General features: G+C 45.1%; 1 protein-coding gene across 1 annotated transcript in view; it reads left to right on the top strand.

Moving 5' to 3' along the window:
* TNKS (tankyrase) overlaps positions 1-19,592 on the top strand; it is a 201,623-nt gene that overhangs the window by 50,054 nt on the left and 131,977 nt on the right. Inside the window, exon 3 of the mRNA XM_069104958.1 lies at positions 9,969-10,064. Within this exon, the coding sequence (XP_068961059.1) occupies positions 9,969-10,064 (96 nt within the window). The remainder of the gene's footprint in view (positions 1-9,968; positions 10,065-19,592) is intronic.

Raw genomic sequence — 19,592 nt, 5'->3', positions numbered from 1 at the left:
TACTCGCTGCCCTGACTCACTGCAAGCAGATGTTGCTTCCCTTTTTGGCCATTCTGTCAGGTTCCAGTTCTGACTCTACCCCGCAGGATCCCGTGTGATTTTGGTCAAAGCAAATCCTCAAAAAAAAGTCTTCTTTCACGAGCCCCATGTAACACTCGGGCTACCTTCCATCTCTTCTTCATCGGTCATTTCTAGCCTTTTTCTTTCTTCTGTTCTTCCTCTTGTCCACTTTCTCTCCTTTTCTCTCTTCCCCCTTTTCTCTGCTTTTGTTATTTATTTCAGTAGATTTTCATTGACATACTTTGTTTTTACACAGCCTGCACCTTTCCCTTTTTTATCACTTCCCCAAACCATCCCTTAGTTTAAAAAAAAAAGGAAGAAGCGACTAAAAATCTTTGGACTGTGCTGTGTTCCGTGCACATTCTCCCAAGTAAAAGCCCCAGGCATCTGGCTTCTTGGTGTGGCCTTTTCTGTCATCTTTGGCTCTTTTGGTATCCCTCCTTCCTGTCTGACTGTTCGTCTTGTCTCCTTTGCTGGATCATTATTTGTGTCCCCACCTCTAAATGACTACATGCCACAGCTCTGGTCTGGAACCTCTTCCTTCTTTATTCTCTGCATTCTTAATGACTTTGCCAGCTTTAGTGAGCTCAGTTATTACCTTTATATGATTCCTAGACCTAGATATCGAGACTTCGTCTCCTTCCTGAAATCCAGCCCTGCATTATCTACTGTTGGATATTATCAGCTGGAGGGATCTCAAACTCAGTGTGTCCAAAATGGAACTTAGCATTTCCCCTAAAAACTTCCCTTTTTTGGATAAGGGCACCACCATCCCTTCCAAACATTCAGGTCCATAATAATGGGTCTATTAACAATTTAACAGCAGTTTCAGTAGATGTCACCATACTGAGTGCTCATTCTGCGAAGCATATGCTGTGAAAACCTTTCAAAATGTAGAGACCTAATGGAAGAAATATATACAATCCTGTTGTGTCGATAGTAGGTACTGCCCTGTTTTCAGTGCGTTTGCTGATGAACTTACATCCTAATACTTTTATTCAGCAGTTCAACTGCACAATAGGATACAGAGAATATTAAATATGGCAGGAGAGTGACTTGGCCCAGGACAAGAAAGATTCTCAACAATAACACTCCCAGACCCCCAGCCTTGTGTGTGTGTGTGTGTGTGTGTGTGTGTAGACCCACAAAGTAAGGCAATGCCAGCCACTCTGACGTCCACCTGGGACTTGGTGTGGAGCCCTGAGGGCCCCCACTGATGGGGTGAGCACCTTAGCTCTTGAAATAGTTTTCCCTGTGCCCCTGAGGAGTAGCCAGGGTGCTGTGGTGAGGAAGGCTGTCTCTGCTTAGAGCCTTGTCAGTTGGATGGGCTTTACGCAGGGGATGGGGCCACCTGGGGAGCTCCTTTATATTCTGCTACCAGCAGGAGGTAAAATATATTGTGACAGAGTGTGGCACCCTCTGTATAGTTTTCAGTGCAGATGGCAGTGATCACTAATGTGGGCAAATGATGAGCCCTCATGAAATGGACTGATGATATGAGCACTTGTTAAGAAAATTCAATCTCATTGTTTTCAGGCAATGAACATAAACCTTGTCTCCCTCCTGAACCTGCTCAGCCCCCTTTGAGAAACAAAGCCCGTAACAAACTTGCATATAGTCAAGCAAAACAAATTCTTGCATTGGCCATGTTTAAAAGGAAAAAACTGGGGGGGGGGGGTTAGTGTGTCATCATGACCCTGGGGTCATGCTGGGTCATTGTCTTTGCAATGTTGTTGTCATTGTAGAAATGATTCTGCTACTTCTTTTGCTCGGGGGTTAATACAGATCTTCTCAGGCTTCTCTGAAACCATCGCTTTCATCATTTCTTATAGAACATAATATGTCATCACATCCATGTACCATAATTCCCCAACTGATGGCATGGGCACCCCCTCAGTTTCCAGTTCTTTGTCACTGCAGAAAGACATACTATAAATATTTCTGTACATTCTTAGAGTTTGTTTTGCTTAGGACTAATTTCTCTCCTTTTCTACCCTTTTATTCTCTTTCTCTCTTAGCCCCATTTTCTTTCCTATTTCTTTATTTAGTCAGATGTATTTCTGTATGCAATTGTGTTTGTATTTTCCCTCCTTTGACCAGTTCAGATGAGAGGGAAGTTCAAGTGTCAGCTGTTTCTCCCGTCCCTTCTTCCTTGTTTCTTTATATTTCCATTTGCACCTTCTGATTATGTGAGGTAATTTTCTTTAACTTTCCCTCATCCCCCACCTTACCCAGGATAATCCTCTTTCCCTTTCCATTTTTCTTTTAAGATCAAGACAAAAAAGAACCATTTCCAGGCCTTGTGGCCCCCAGTACTGCCATATTAGATCTCCAGATTAGAATGCAGATTTTTTATTCCTTTTTGAGCCTTTGTGGTAGTGCATTTGTATTTGCCTTTTCATGTTACTGTTGACTTCTGTGTTTATACTTCACAGTTTCTGTGTAGTTTTGGGCTTTTCATCAGGAGTGTTTAGAAGTCCTCTGTTTCATTACAAATCCATTTTTTTCCTCCTGTAGGCTTATACCCAGTTTTGTTGATAAGTTATTTTTGGTTGTTGGCTTCTGGTATATTGTATTCTGAGCTCTTGGCTCATTTATAGTTTAGTCATCCTTCAGTCACGTTTCATGATCCCATGGACTGTTACATGCCAGGCCCTTCTGCCCTCCCCTGTCTCCTGAAGTCTGTCCAGACTCATGCTCGTTACTTCCCTGACCCTGTCTGTCCATCTCCTCCTCTGTCGTTCCTTTCTCCTTTTGCCTTACGTCTTTTCCAGCATTGGTGAGGCTCTTTTTATTAAGTGACCAAAGTATTGAAGCTTCAGTATTTGTCCTTCCAGTGAGTAGTCTGAGTTAATTTCTTTCAGTATTGACTGATTTAATATCTTTGCTGTCCAAGGGACTCACAGAAGTCTTCTCTAGCCCCACAGTCCGAAAGCATCGATTCTGTGGCTCTCAGCTTTCCTTAGTCTGTGTGAAAGGCATGTGCCCTAAGTGGAGCATTTAAGAGAAGGAGAATATTTAGTTAAGAGAAGAGCAGTTTGGGGGTTGGGGGGGGGGCAGGAGCTTGATAGCTGTCTTCTAGCACTCAAAGGGCTGTCTTGGTCTTTTTGATCCTTGAGGAAAGAAAAATGGGCACTGGGTAGAAATGGCAGAAACCAGTTTCATCCTGACTCCAGGAAAAAAATTTGTGATGATCAGAGCTGTCCCAAAGGCAAAGGGAGAGGAATGGCTTTCCCTTCGCATTAAGCTCTTTTAGAAGAGGTGGGCTGGATTTGGTGTGGACTGTGCCCTGGGGGGCGGGGGAGGGATCAGACTGGATGACCTCGGAAGGCCTTGAGAGCCTGTGATGGATGTCAAGCCGTGAGACCCTGGTCTCCTGTAAAGGTGACTTTCTGGGCTTCTTTAGCGTCTTCACACATGAGCAGGAGTTTCACAAGGTCTGGAGGGTGCAGTGGACCTCCCGGAGATGAAGAGCCACGTGGCTAGTTTGTGGGCCGATGACGGTTTGTTGTTAGGTAGCGGTGATGAGAAGGCAGAATAGTTAGCCATTGTCATTTTCTCCCTCTCCAGGCTCGAGAGTCGAATCAGTGTCTGTTCTTAACATGCCTAAACCGAACACAGGTGCACCTCTCTGTCCCTCGATGCTTGCTTGCAGGTGTCTTGGAGCCTGTGCCTTGCTGTTGTGATGGGAAGGGTTTGGGCACAGTTGCACTGTCTCCTCTCAGGCGATCCCCCAGCAGGCTTTCATTGGGGTGTTCTGACCTGCTCTGGATCATGCCGGCCCCAGCTCCCCTTGGTTTGGATTGGGGTTTGGGTTTTAAAATGGCACTAAAGTCGAACAGGTTTCAATTTCGCTTTCTGCCCCATGGTGGCTTCGATTCTGTGTTAGAAAAGGTCGAGGCACAGCGTGGTTCTGTGTTTGTTGGACTGAACCCCGGGGACTTTCTAAGAGTGTCCTAGGAGCAGGTGTGCTCAGTGAGATTCCTCCCCTTTGGCAGGAAGTGGCCTCCGGGACACTCGGCCCTTGGTGGGAATGGGGAGGGGGCTGCTTCCCAATAGCAGAGGTTTCAGGGGCATGGTTTAATGCACTGGAGAGAAGCACTGGCTAAACAGAAGAAAGGAGTTTCTGTTATTTTCAGGGGGAAAAGTCTCCATCAGAAAGGCTGCTTCTGCCTGGTTAATCTGTGCTGAATATATAGAATTCTGAGAGATGGCAGATTACTTAGATGTTGCCCTAGTCACTTTACTGATAAGGAATTGAAAGTGTTTGCAGATTCCTTTGGATACTGTGCTTTTTGTTTCATCACAGAATGAAAAGATTGGAGAGTTAGAGAGGACTTGGGAGCAATCTAATCCAACCTGTTCGCAGAGGAATCCCCCAGCCACAACAGATTGGGTGTGTGGGAGGAACCCACCACTGCCTGAGAGTGGCCCGGGCCACGTGCACACAGCTGTCGTTGCTGGCATCAAGGCCACGTTGGCCTTTCTGCAGTCTGTGCCCACTGCTTCTCATTCTGCCCCTGGAGTCCTTCAAATACACATGCCCCACAAGTCTTCATGTAGTGAACTGCACGAATACAACTCCTGTTTTCCCCCTCTCTTCTCTTCTACAGGCTGAGTGTACACAATTGCTTCCATTAGTCCTAAATATGGGAAAAACTTAAGGCCCTTCACTTTGTGATTGCTCTCCTGGACACCCTCCCACTCACCGATCACTGTCCTTTATTTCATGTCCAAGGTATCCAGAGCTGAACTCAGTCCTCTAGCTGAGGTCCAACAAGGGCAGAGCAGAGAAGGACCCCTTGTTCTTGGCACCTGTGTTTCTTTAGGCGTGCATGAGCTTTGTTGGCTGCTACATCACCTGACTGACTCATTGAGCTTACAGAACACTCAGACCTCCAGATCCTTTTCAGAATAGCTACTGTCCACCAGGCTTTCCACATCTTACAGTTGTACACTTGATTTTGTTGAACTCAAGTATAAGTCTAGTTAACAATATTAACTTCATTATCAACTTATCTTAGTTATATGCATTCTTAGTAACAAAAGAAAAATTCAGACATTTGATATGATTCAGCTAAGTAATTTAAAGAACTTTTCTAAAGTTATTTTTTAAAAAATAACTTATTGGGGCAGAGCCAAGATGATGACTTAGAAGCAGGAAAACTCCATGAGCTCTCCCCATAACCACCTCAAATACATACAAAATATGACTCTAAATAAACTTGAGGGCTACAGAGCCCACAAAGCCACAGAGACAAACAAACCTCCCGCTGAAGGAAGCCCAGCAGGTCGGGTCCATTGCAGCATGCTGGGGGCAGAGCTAAGCCCCACCTGAGCCAGGCGTTTTACCCTCAGGGTGGCCGTGCCCAGCCCTGGCTGAAGGGACTTCCGGACAGTGGACCACCAGCAGTTGTGGGGGTTCCCAAAATTATCAACCCATAAATGCCAAAGACAAAGTGAGAGGTCAGTGTGGGCTTTGGGAACAGGGGGTCCAGGACTGTCCATCCTCTGCCCCCCAAGGGAGGAGCAGCTGAGGTGCGGCGGCCCCACTGCCAGGTGGCTGCTTCAGAGCTCCTGGCCTGCAAATCATAGGGGGACCAACTGTCCATTCTGAGGGGTAATGTATCTTGCTTTAACCTGCTTGGATCTGGATCTCTGTCCTGGGTGGAGGTCCTGGGGTGTGTGACCACTGAGCCAGAGCGTGTGGAGGCTTCAGAGAGGGCAGCCAACTAATAGCTCTGGCAGCTGAAAACCCCAGCAGTTTGGGACAAAGCTCTCCTCTCTGGAAGCAGAGTTCTCTTATGGCAAAAAGCTCAGAAGTCAACTTAACATGAGCAAGCAAAGGAAGCAAGGCAAGCACAGCAATCCAACTTTGGATTGATTCCTTTTTTGGGGACAAAGCATGAAACGGGAAGAAGACAACGAAGTCAGAATTCCTGCACCAAAAGCTTCCAAGGAAAATATGAACTAATTAAACAGATCCAAACAAGTGAAAAAATAGAAGGCATTGTGAAATATCTCATTGGAAAAACTGCTGACCTGGAAAATAGATCTAGGAGAGATAATTTTAAAAATTGTTGGACTACCTGAAAGCCATGATCAATAAAAGAACCCAGAAATCATCCTTCAAGAAATTGTCAAGGAAAATTGCCCTGATGTTTTAGAACCAGAGGGCAAAATAGAAATGGAAAGAATTCACCAATCACCTCCTCAAAAAGATCCCAAAAAGAAAATTCCTAGGAATGTTATAGCCAGGTTCTGGAGTTCCCAGATTAAGGAGAAAATATTACAAGCAGCCAAGAAGAAACAATTTGAATATTGTGGAAACACAATCAGGATAACCCAGGATCTGGCAGCTTCTACATTGAGGAATCAAAGGCCTTGGAATATAATATTCTAGAGATCAAAGGAGCTGGGATTAAAACCAAGAGTCACCTATCCAGCAAAACTGAGTACCATGTTTCAGGGGAAAATATGGTCATTCAATGAAATAGAGGACTTTCAAGCATTCCTGATGAAAAAAACAGAATTGAATAGAACATTTGACATTCAGATACAAGAATCAAGCGAAGCATGAGAAGGTAAACAGGGAAAAGAAATCATAAGGAACTTATCAAAGTTGAACTATTTACATACCTACATGGAAGAATGATAATTGTAACTTATGAAACTTTTCTCAGTATGGGGATAGGTAAGGGGAATATAAATGTATATACGTGTGTGTGTGTGTGTGTGTGTGTATATATATGTCTGTATAGGAGGGTATATGGGCATATGAATACATATGTAAGTGTGTGTATATATGTATATATACATGCATAGATATGTCTATATAGGAGGGTATATGGACAAATGAATACATATGTGAGTGTGTGTATATATGTGTACAGGTATACATAGAGGGCACAGTATCAATTAATAGAAAGGATGATACTTTAAAGGTGAAATTGAGAGGTGAGAGAGGAATATAATGAGAGGAGATGGGGAGAGACAGAATGGGGTAAATTATTTCATATAGAAGAGGCAAAGGAAAACTGTTACAATGGAGGGGAAGAAGAGGAAGGCAAAAGGGGATGGGTCAACCTTACTTTCATTGAATTTGGCTTAAGGAGGGAATGACATACACACTAAATAGGGTATCTCACCCTTCAGGAGAGTAGGGGGGAAGGGGCTGAGAGGGGGATGATGGAAGGGAGGGCAGGCTGGGGGGGAGGGAAGTTGGAAGCACCCACTTTTGACAAAGGACAGGATCAAAGTAGAGAATAGAACAAGTGGGAGGTGGGATAGGAGGGAGGGAAATATAGTCAGTCTTTTACAATATATCCACTATGGAAATGTTTTGCGTAGCTACATATGTACAACCTATGTTGAATTGCTTATCTTCCCAGTAAGGGTGGGTGACGAGGGAGGTAGGGGAAGTATCTAGAATTCAAATTTTTAAAATGAAATGTTTAAAAATATATTATTATTACATGCAACTGGTAAATAAGATATCCAGGCACTGGGGTATGGAGATCTATTTTGCCCTCCTGGAAAGCTGGAGGGGGGAATAGGGGAAAATATAGGAGAGAGCAGAGTGGGGTAGGAGGGGTATACAGTGGGATTGCTGTTCTGGGGTGGCAGGTAGGGGAAAGACGGGGAGAAAATTTGTAACTCAAAATCTTGTGGAAATGAATGATGTAAACTAAAAATAAACATATAATTCATTTTTAAAAAATTACTTATTTTCAGGTACAAATTCTCTCCTTTCCTCTACCCTTCCCTGGACCCATTGAGAAGCCAAGAAATATGGTACCCATTATGTGCATGAAGTCATACAAAGCATCTCTTTATTAGCTGTGTTTAGGGAAGGAGAGCGAGAAAAATAAAGGGAAAGACATGCTTCAGTTTGCAGCGTGAGTCTGTGAGTCCTCCATGTGGAAGCGGACAGCAGCATTTCTGATCAGGAGCCCTTTGGTGTGGTGGGGGATCACTGTGTTGGTTCCGCGATTATAGTGACAGCACCGGGCCCTTGCTGTGTTCTTTGCTGTCCTGCTGGTGCCCACCTCCCTTTCATCAGTTCACATAGGTCTTCCCGGGCTTTTCTGAGAGCATCCTGTTTGTCATTTCTTATAGCGCAGCCTTCCAGCACAATCACACCGCGACTTATTGGCTTCTCCTCAGTTTTCTGTTCTTTGTCGCCGTGCTAGAAATATTTTTTTCATATGTGGGTCCTTTTCTTTTTCCTTTGCTCTTCTTCCTGTATAGACTTAGTAGAGGAATCTCAACTTCCTTATTGTGTGTTGGGTTTGCTTACATTTCCTGTCTGTAGGATATTGCTGGAAAAAGCATGGCAAGAGTGAGATGGTTTGCCCTCCCAGTGCCCGAATTGACCATTGCTCTCTCATGGCTGATGCCAGTCAAAGTTGTGCCAGTAGGTTTCACATCCCATACGAGAGATCTTACAGTCCTCGCTCAGTATCCTTCTTCATTTAGATACAAGGACAGATGTGTGAAATGAGTATTTGTGTAGTCAGAGACTTAACAATACTTAGGGAGCCCTTGCTATTATGTTCAGGTGCGTCTCTGAACCTGCAGTGAGCCTAGTAATGTTGAAGGAAGGGACCCATTTTTCACCGATGCCTAAGTCCCTGATGTTTGATAATCCTGGAATTTTCTGGATGCCCTTAGAAAGGAGGTGTTCTGGCACGGTGGTATTGATGAAAAAATTGGGCGTCGCTCTGACTCGGGCGCTCCTGGGTATTAGGAATGGACCATAATCTTGTCCTTTATTATTGGTTAAATTTGTCAGTAGGTAGTCAGCTTTCTGCTTTGTTTAATTTAATGCTTGAAAGGGCCATGGAAATGGTCAACTCTGTTTCTCATCCAAATGACGTCCACAGTCCTCTTGTTTTACCCGATGAAGCTAGCCCCAACGAGGGAGCAGTGTAGAATGATAACTGGAGTGTGAAGTTTGGCTTCCGCAGGGCTTGGGCTTGCCGTCAGACTCCTGCGCTGTGACTGTCAGGTTCGTGGCCTCTCAGACGGGGGTGCTGGGCTGTTGTGAGGATCGGGGGTGTCCACAGTTTCGTGTTCCTCCTAGTGATAGTGATGACTTGCTTGTCTGTGTTTCTCCTCTTTGTGATGGAGCTGCGTCTTCCTCGTGGAGGTCTATGGTAGCTTCTTTTCGGACAGAAAGTACCGTTGCTTGTTGAGGAATGAAAGGGCTTGTCTGAGTTTTCCTTGACTAGTTTTTAGGGAAGCCTGCCCATCTGACCTTCCCGGACGTGTAATTAGCAGCAGGCTCTTCTTCAGCCTTCGTTCCAGTAATTGAATTTCTGTACACAAACATTTTTGAAGGAAAGAACGCTTGAGAAGGCGGCCGGGCAGCAGGGCCCGAGCAGCGTCTCCTTCTGTGTGTTAAACTTGTTGGACACAGGCCAGCGTGTTATGTCAAGTTCCGTGTGTGAGCCCTGAACCACTAAAAAGCTGGTTCCACGTTCCGGCTGTTTGGGGGAGGGAGGAAGCATCTGGAAATTGAGCACTAATGGAACAGCAGCTTCAACAGGGGTATTGAAAAAGCGAAAGCTGGCTCCCCAGGAGCAGGCTTCCCAGTGTGAAGCAGGAGGTGCGGTGCTGTATGATGCGGCCTGTGGAGGTGAGAGACCGGGGCCTGCTGGCCCGGCAGCATCTCCTGCCTTGGTGTTTGCTGTGGCGAGTCACATGAGCTCTCCAGACCCGAAGTTGCCAACTTAGCTTTACTCTAGAGGAGGCTGTGCTGCAGTGCTTTTTGTAAAACAGAGGGAAAGGGAGAGCAAAAGATTGTGCCGTGTGTGTGTGGCGCTCCGCCATGCCGTGGAGACACTTAGCAGCCCGTGATGTGTGTGTCCCCGAGGTAAGAGACTGTCTCTGCTTTCCCTGCACAGTTCTGCTGCAGCACGGAGCTGATCCAAACATTCGCAACACTGACGGGAAGTCGGCCCTGGACCTGGCAGACCCTTCGGCCAAAGCTGTCCTCACAGGTAAGAGCCCGGGGCCGGCGGCCGCCTGGGGGGGGGGGGGTGCACACGCATCCACTTCTTGGCTGGGCCTCGCTTTCCTTCACTGACAAAGCCACCCAGAGATGGATCCTCATCCTCGGCTGGATTTTTATTACACTTTTGAAGGGTGCCCTGTCATTAGCTGCTGTGATGCTGCAGGCACAGATTGCTTCTGAGCATTGTGGCATCAGGCGCGATGTCATTCCGTATTCACTGCGTTTTCTTCTCTGGTTGGCATTGCCATCTGCCTGGCCCTCTTCCTCCTTGATTCTTTTTAAGACCTTCCCTGTTGAATAAGCAAGGACATTTGTATTACTAGAGAAGTCGTTTTGATGGGGAAACAGCCTGCTGCGCCCCCCGCCCCCAGTGAGGGAGGTAAAACAGTGTCACCCCTCGTCTAGCCCCCCCCCCCCCATGTCTTTTGTGCTGTTATCATTGTCTCTAGACTCATTGTAGTTCAGGCAGGAAATTATCTTTATATGCTCTGAGTTCATAAAAATGAGCAGTTTTATTAAGACAAACAGTGAACTAGAGAAGAAAATACGGCTTGAGTTGAGCTGAGAGTCCGCTATGGAGCTGCTGAGAGAGGTCGGAGCCCGAGCGGCCCTCTTCCTTCCCCAGACGCTGCATTGGCCCTGTTTAGTTTTCCTTCTCCTCCTGCCTCTGCCCCCTTGCACTTGTGCCGATGCCGCGCTGGCAGGCGGCATGACGTTGGACAAGCTCAGTTCCTTTCAGATTCAGCCCTTTGGAAGAAAAGAAATCTTTGTTCGTTTGTGAGAAGTTGACCTTGTGCTGTGTGTCCTTAACAGAGATGCTCAGCTGACTGACACAGGTCTGTGTCCAGAGCTCTGAAGATGCGGGAGTTTGAGGCCTTCCATGAAAACCCAGCCTCCTCCTGGGATAAAGTTCCTCTCATTTCTCAATTAATCCTGCTAATTCAGAGCAGCAGCATTTTTCTCAGCTAACAAAAGGTTGAACAATAAAGGTACCCATTTGATAGATAAGGCTGTTTGATTGTAGTAAGGTAGGAGTGATTTAAATCAGAATGTAAAGTTTGAAGTAGTGAGATTTAAAAACCTCTGGCCTCAGTTAGGTGCGAGCCTTAAAGAAATCCTGGAGATTTTGCCTGTTGTCTTGTGAAGGGAGAACAGTATTCCACAGCTTAGATCTTGCTTTCACCACTGCCCCTGGCTTTCTGCCTTCTTAGACTCAGGTCCCAGGTCTCCCTCCATCTCCTTCACCTCTCCTTCTTGCCCTCCTTCATCTGCCACCACATGAAATTAATTTATTCAGGTTTATGCCAGTTCTTTAGTTATGCTTGTTTTCCCTGAGCTTTGTGCCTTTTTCTTTCTGACTCCTTAAGCGGAGAGCAGGGTTGGTGGGAAATCGGGAGTGTGCTCTGGCAGGAACGGCTCCCAGAGAGGGGAGGCTTGTCAAAGCCGGAAGTCATGTTTGTGAAACGTGTGTGCTGAAGCAGACGTGTCAGACACACAGCTCCCACTGCAGCCCGAACCAGACCGGGATGTCTTTGGGAAAGAGTTCACAAAGTGAGCAGAAGTCTGGTCAGCATGGATAACATGGCATTTTAAAACCAAATCCAGATGTGGCCCACAAGGGTCCTTACGGATGGATCACGGGGGCTTGGCACCGCCACGGAGGAGACTTCTTTTGGGCAGTGGTGACAGATGTTTAGGCTGGATTGCTCATGTCAAGAAAGCTGGCTTTTCGGAAAATGACAGCCTCCTTTTTCTTCCTCTGGGCCTATGCAAGGTACTTCAAGGAATAGGTTATATTATAGGATGAGAGAAATTATATGTACAGAGAGAGTTTATTATAATGGAAAGTACTCCAGTCATGAACCGTGTAGTCCTGTGATTGGCGATGGATTTCACATAAATAAGTCCCAAATATTCAGGAATGCATATGGTTTCTCTCATCAGCCCTTCTTTTTCCATAGCATATTTTCTCTTTATTCTGCATCATTGCACAAGTACCATTGCTAAGACTGAACCAGACACACTGATGAGATAGGAATTTTCCATCCTGTGACCAGCATGACAGTGGTTTAGGCTTCCTTCAGTGTAATTTACCTTTAAAGTTTTACAATCTTGTGTGATGTCAGTCATGATTCTGGTGCTCCTGATTTACAGTGCCAGCTTATATTTGAGTTTTAATTTTTCCTCTGTTGGGAGCTTACTTGGGTATCTTAATGCTTCAGTTATAAGGCAGCTGGGTGTCCTAGTGGCCAGAGCTCTGGCCCTGAACACCTGAGTTCAGAACCTCAGTGCCTCAGGAGCTTATTTGATGTGCAGCCTTGGACAAGTCCCTTAACCCGCTGTTTGCCTCGGTCTTTTCATCTAGACAGTATCACCCACCTCTGGTTGTCGTGAGGACCAGAAGAGGTTTTGTAAAGTGCTTAGTGCAGCGCCGGGCTCATAATAAATGCTTGATTCTTCACAATATTTCACCGTTCTTCGGAAGGTTGATTTGTTTGTTTCTGCATTAGCTAAAAATGTGCATGGTAATGAGCATGCTCTCCTTAAAGGCAATCAGAATGCAGAACTCCTCTCTCATGGCTGGCTGGCATCTCTTACGTGCCCACTCCACACCAGGCATGGTGCTAAGCCTCGGGATGCACAGAAAGGCAGAGAAGTTCTGTTCTTAAGAATTAAGGAGCTCTAGTCTCTGGGGAAAGGCAGCATGCCGACAACTGTATACAGACAAGCTGTTTACAGTAAATGAGACCATCCTGGGGAAGCATAAGCTTCGAAGGGGGGAAATTTTAGCTGAGACTGGTGAAGGGGGGAGACTGAGCATGCCCAGAGTCAGGAAGCTGATTGTCTTCTATGAGGACCAGCAGATTGTTGAGTAGAAGCAAAAGAGTCAGGCGTAAGACTGGACAGGGGGGAGGGAGCTCAGTTATGGAGGGTGTTCCAAATGCCAAAAGGCTTTGTATCTGATCCTGGAGGCAACAGGGAGCCATTGGGGTTTATTCAGTAGGGTGAGGGATCATTTTGGCAGCTGAGTGGAGTATGGACTAGAAAGACACTAAGCATAGCACTGTCGTTTAGAAGGCATGGGAGTGAAGTCTGCCAGACAGAAAGGCATTGTCTGACATCCCCTGTTACCTCTTAAAGAGAAACTAAGATTTAAAGGGGACTTTTGAGCAGTCTTGCTGTGATGCCCTCGTGGTGTGGAGGTGACTTGGTTCTTGAAGGTTCTGCCAATAGAGCATAAGCCTTTAGAGATCCTACCTCGCTGGCACCCGTCCAGTAGGAGGTGGCGACTCAAGGACGCACAGGCTCATGGCTTGGTCGTGAATGTTTGTCTGGTCCCTGTGTTGAGACTTTTTTTAGAATGGTGAAAAAGAGCCTGGTGCTTGTGAAGAACCGTGGTTTTAAACTGTCTATAAATGTTCATCCGACGGTTGTTCCTCATGATGGGAAATCTTTATCCAGTGAAATAAGGAGGTTGCTGCTAACTAGAAGACAGATGTAAATAAAGCAGCTGGTGGAGTTGTTTCTGTTGTTCATGTAAAGGCACCAGGAAACATCATTTCATGGGACCGTCGGCCTGCAGTTAGTCCTTGGTAAATGCTTGTTGGAACTGAACCAAATGGGCACAGAGCACACCCAGCAGGTGAAAATGGCCTCCACCAGACGAGGTTAGGCCTTCGAATGGACAGCCCTTAGAACTAATCTCTCTGTCCTGATCACTAGCAAACATAGTTCTGGTTTACAATGAGTGAATGGTCAGCACTGGCATAATCTCCCAAGTGCATACTTTTAATGATGCCAGCCTTCTCCCCAGAAGCCATTTTTAGAAAATAGCCTTATTCTTCTGGTGATGATAGTATACGACTGTGCATTATGGAATGCCATAGCCCATGAGGAATCAAAACTGTGTGTCCCATATAGGGCAATGGGAAGATGCCAAGTGGCATCTATGGGGCAAGCCTGCCAGCCAACAGAGGCAGTGAGGAGTCCTGAGGGAGACCAGAACACTACCATCACAAAGCCTGATGGACATCTGGACCTTAAACCCATGACAGTAGCCCCAGACCACTGGCTTGTAGCCATCCTAGAGGAAAGCAAACCCCTCTGAAGAAGGAGTCTGTCATCCTTCTCACCCCCAGCACCGGACACTTATCAGCTGCCGTGGTCAGGCAGATAAGCCCAGGCACCCAAGGAAGAGCAGGCCCCTACATGCCACTGGCCTGGTCTTCAGCTCAGTCCCTGTAGTTTCTGGCCATCATTCTAGGAAACAGCACCTGAGCACAAAATAACCATCCATGTGAGCTCTGGAACCTTTCTGGTGTCTGGCTGGTGGACCACTGTGGGCAGCTCAGAAGCAAGGGAACTCTGCTCCAGTGAAGTAGCCCGGGCTGTTGGCGAGGCGCACCCTTGCAGATCCTGGTTGAATGTCCCTTTTTGGTGCCGGGGCTGAGTAAATTCCTTTGATTAACTGACCTCGGAGTTTCTCATTTCATTCGCACATTGAATATAAAGTGCCGAGGGACTGCCCTGAGTCTTGAGAGCGTCTGCAGCTTTGCTTTTTGGAGACTGTGTAGTGCCCACTTCACAGGCACATGGAGTCATCAGAACACTGGGGGTGAGTTTTTGTAATGCTTTTGTGTTGCAGAGAGAAGCTTGTTGGTACAGAGAACCCAAAAGAGCACAGATAAAATGTGCCAAGCTCTAGATTGTGGAGTGTCATAGGTGTTGCTATGGAAGGATGAACCTTAGAATTACGGGAAGTTCTTGATAATTATTTAGAGAAAGCAATAGGGAAGACCATCAGGAATCCTACTGCCCTCAGAGCCAAAAATCAAGCCTCTGCAATATGGCTAATAGACAAATGAACTTAGAATTTCTAATTTGGGGGGGGGGGCTCATCTTATTATTGAAACTAGATAAGAAAGGACCCATACTGAAATAAAGCATTGGCAGGGGGAATTTTGTTCAAACGAGACAGATTGAAGAGAATGGCAGGGGCCAGTGCTGTGTGTTACAGGTGCATTCATGCAGGGATAATGGCCAGGGTGGGGATGGGGAAAGAGGAGATGGGCACATGAACGTGGGAGGGCTTGTATCGCAGTAGTTCTGTGTTGGGGCAGCAAGGTGGCGCAGTGGAGAGGGTGCCAGGCCAGCTCATCTTCCGGAGTTCCAGTCTGGCCTCAGACACTTCCTAACTGTGTGACCCTGGGCAAGTCACTTAACCCTGTTCTCCTCAGTTTCCTCATGTACAAAACAAGCTGTAGAAGGAAATGGCAAACTACTTCGGTATCTTTGCCAAGAAAACCCCAGCTGGGGTCGTGGAGAGTCAGACAGGACTGAAATGACCCAACAACATTTTTATATTGACTGTATATCCAGATATTGAGGTAGAAAAACATATATTGGGGTGGCTAGGTGGCGCACTGAATAGAGCATAGGCCCTGGAGTCAGGAGGACCTGACTTCAAATCCGGCCTCAGATACTTGCCCAAGGTCACATGGCTAGTTTTTTGTGTTAAGTCACTTAACCCCAAAGTGACCTCCAAAAAAAAAAAAAAAGAAAGACATATACACACTCACTCTTCATTTAAAAGGGAAAATGAGTAGTGGTAAAGGCTGGAAATGCTATTCAGAATGAATTTAAGATTAAGAAGCTGAACATTTTGTCATGTTTAAATTATAATCACATGCTGCAAGATCGGTCTCTAAATATGAAATTCTAAATATAAACTGGGATTAAAAAAAACCAAACTAGGAATTATGTCGTATCTTGCTTTAACTGCCCTTTTGGAAGAGCCACATCTAAATCATGCACACAAATTGGCCAGTCAGTTGTTGGCGAAGTCAAGGTGGGAACAGCGATTTGAGAGTCCTCAGTTGCGACGGTTCTTTTTGCGTCAGCTGTACATGCTTGCATCAAACTAGAGAAACCTTGGTAGTTTCGTGGAAGAATTTTCTGTGGAGCACACTGTTGGAGAAAATACATAATTGTCAATTATACTGAAATTACAAAAGGAAATAGCTTCATGCTATCTAGAAAATTCTTAAAAGAAAACTCCTCTAAGAAGATGTCAGCTTCTAACATCTTTAGCTGAAGTGACAATCCAGGATAAACGTGGTATGTATTTCTCTAATCATTTCAATTGTTTTCAACCCTTGGTGGTTTTTTCATGTATCTAAAAATGTAGAGATCCACATGGGGTCTAGGGCTGCCTGATTACTTCTCAGATTGTGTGTCATACTCCTGTGTGCCTATACCCCACACTCCTACGTTCAGACATTTATGGAGCTCCCCCTCTGTGCAGTATGTGACTACCAAAGCTGGAGGCTTGGCCTTGGAGTCCGGAAGACGGCTTCGCGTCTAGGCTGTGCCGGGCAGCCTCTGGGGCCCCTTCTGTGAAGTGCCATGCTCTGTGCTCACGATTCAAGCGGCCAGAAAGCCTAAGTCAGGCCTTGGCCTTGTTCTTAAGAAGTTCTCACTAAGAAGGCTTGTGGGCGTGGTGGCCTGTCCCTCTTTCCACAGGGCTTTTCCCATCTTGTATCTGTGCGGTTGGCTTTTGGGTCCAGTTAAGGACCTTTCGCCATCGAGCACCTTCCTGTAGCTAAGACTGTTTAATTTCTTAAGGATACTTTGAATTCCACAATGCTCATTGATTGGGGCAGACCTGCCCAACTTGGCGCTTGGTAGGAGCCACAAGTAAGTAGGCTAACCTTGGGGCGCAGATAGGTTAGGCCAGAGACAGACTGACACTGGTCGGCTGCCTCGCATCTGGTGCCAGACAGGGGAGCGCACAGTGGCAGCCCTCCGTTTGTCATGCCACTGGTCACCCATGGGCCGGACGTTATGCAGGCCTCGATTTGGGGGTTCCTTCCACGGTAAGCCCATCCAGGCCTGTTCCTGCTTGTCCACTCGAGTCAGCACTTCATCAGAAGTTTGCCCTACGGACTCTACCCAGGGGGCTGGAGGCCTTCGTTCTTTTTAGGAGGCAGCCAGGGAGTGTTGAGCACTGGACTGAATTCAGTCTCCAGCTCTCATTAGGTGTGTGGCCTTGGACAAGTCTTGGGGAATGGGGATAATAATAACACCGGCAGGATCACATGAGAGATTGTAGTGCAAAGCACTTAGCAGAATGCCCGGCCTGTCGTAGGGCTGCATAAATGCTCACGATAACGTTTATCAGTACAGGGAAATGAGTTGTTGTTCGACTTATATTGATTCAGATATTAGTTTTTAAAATTCAGATATTTAAAGTTTTGTTTATTTTAGATATTTAAAAATTTTAGTTTTAACTTAATTTAGTTTTAATATTGAAATTTTGAAATATTAAATTTAAATATTTATTTTTATTGTTTTGTCTACGTTGGTTGATTGAAACATTAATTTTAAAACAAATAATTCATTAATTTTAATTATACTATAATATGCATTTCTTAAAGTGTTACAGAAATGCTGATAATTATTATCTTAACTGACTAAAATATGTAGAGAAAATAAGCCTCTACTGTGTGTCTTGTCTTGATATTCTGTTTTAATTTAAATTTTGTTTATTTTTAGTTTGCGACATGCATTTCCACAAGATTTTGAGTTACAGATTTTCTTCCTGTCTTTCCCCTACCCAACACCCTAAAACAGGGACCCCACTGTATACCCCCTCCCCCAGTCTGCTCTAGCCTATATCCTCCTCCACCCCCCTCTGACTTTCCGGTAGGGCAAGAAGGATCTCCGTACCCCAGTGCCTGTATATCTAATTTCCCAGTTGCATGTAAAAATAAAAATAATAATAATTTTTTTTTAATTTGATTTTAAAACTTTGAATTCCAGATTCTTTCCCTTCTTCCCTCGTCAGCCACCCTAACTGGGAAGATGAGCAATTCAATATAGGTTGTACGTGTGTAGTTACGCAAAACATTTCCATAGTGGATATATTGTAAAAGACTGACTATATTGCCCTCCATCCTATCCCACCCCCCACTTATTCTATTCTCAACTTTGACCCTGTCCCTTTTGAAAAGTGGGTGCTTGCAACTACCCTCCACCCCCAATCTGCTCTCCCTTCTATCATTCCCCCTCTCTTATCCCCTACCACCCGACTTTCCTGTAGGGTAAGATACCCAATTAAGTGATATGTTATTCCCTCCTTAAGCCAAATTCAATGAGAATAAGGTTGACCCATTCCCTTTTGCCTTCCTGTTCTTCCCCTCCATTGTAACCATTTTCCCTTGCCTCTTCTAAATGACATAGTTTACCCCCATTCTGTCTCTCTCCATCTCCTCTCATTATATTCCTCTCACCTCTTAATTTTACCTTTTAAGTATCATCCCTTCCTATTCAGTTGATCCTGTGCCCTCTGTCTATGTATACCTGTAAACATATACACACATTCACATATGTATTTATATGCCCATATACCCTCATATCCCTTCAACTACTGAGAAAAGTTTCATCAGTTACAATTATTGTTTGTCCAGGTAGGAATGTAAATAGTTCAGCTTTGATAAGTTCCTTATGATTTCTTTTGCCTGTTTACCTTCTCATGCTTCTCTTGCTTCTTGTATCTGAATGTCAAATTTTCTGTTCAACTCTGGTTTTTTCAGCAAGAATGCTTGAAAATGCTTTCTCTTCCACTGAATGACCATATTTTCCCCTGAAACATGATAGTCAGTTTTGCTGGGTAGGTGACTCTTGGTTTTAATCACAGCTCCTTTGACCTCCGGAATATCATATTCCAAGCCCTTCAATCCCTCAGTGTAGAAGCTGCCAGATCCTGGGTTATCCTGATTGTGTTTCCACAATATTCAAATTGTTTCTTCCTGGCTGCTTGTAATATTCTCTCCTTGATCTGGGAATTCTGGAACCTGGCTATAATATTCCTAGGAGTTTTCTTTTTGAATCTTTTTCAGGAGGTGATTGGTGGATTCTTTCAACTTCTATTTTGCCTTCTGGTTCTAAAACATCAGGGCAGTTTTCTTTGAGAACTTCCTGGAGGATGTTTTCTAGGTTCTTACTTTGATCATGGCTTTCAGGTAGTCCAATAATTTTTAAATTATCTCCTGGATCTATTTTCTAGGTTAGTGGTTTTTCCCATGAGATATTTCACATTGCCTTCTATTCTTTCATTTGTTTGGATCTGTTTAACAGTATCTTGATTTCTCATAAAGTCATTAGCTTCCATTTGCTCCAATATAATTCTGAAGTAATGATTCTCCTCATTGAGCTTTTGAGATTCTTTTTCCATCTGGCAAATTCAGCTTTTTAAGGCATTCTTCTCCTCATTGCCTTTTTGAGCCTCTTTTGCCATTTGAGTTAGTCTATTTTTTAAGGTGTTATTTTCCTCAGTCAGGCTGTTGACTCTCATTTCGTAATTTCTTGCATTGTTCACATTTCTCTTCCCAATTTTTCCTCCACTCCTCTTATCTGCTTCTTAAGGTCCTCTATGGACTGTAACCAGCTCGTATTTTCCTTTGAAGCTTTTGGTGCAGGAGTTCTAACATCACTGTCTTCCTCCTGTTCCATG

The sequence above is a fragment of the Petaurus breviceps genome, unplaced genomic scaffold, assembly GCF_028583685.1.
Source record: "Petaurus breviceps papuanus isolate PSGF00001 unplaced genomic scaffold, PetGlider_PUasm1.0 689, whole genome shotgun sequence".
Taxonomy (NCBI): domain Eukaryota; kingdom Metazoa; phylum Chordata; class Mammalia; order Diprotodontia; family Petauridae; genus Petaurus; species Petaurus breviceps.
This window is presented reverse-complemented; position numbering and strand designations above follow the sequence as displayed.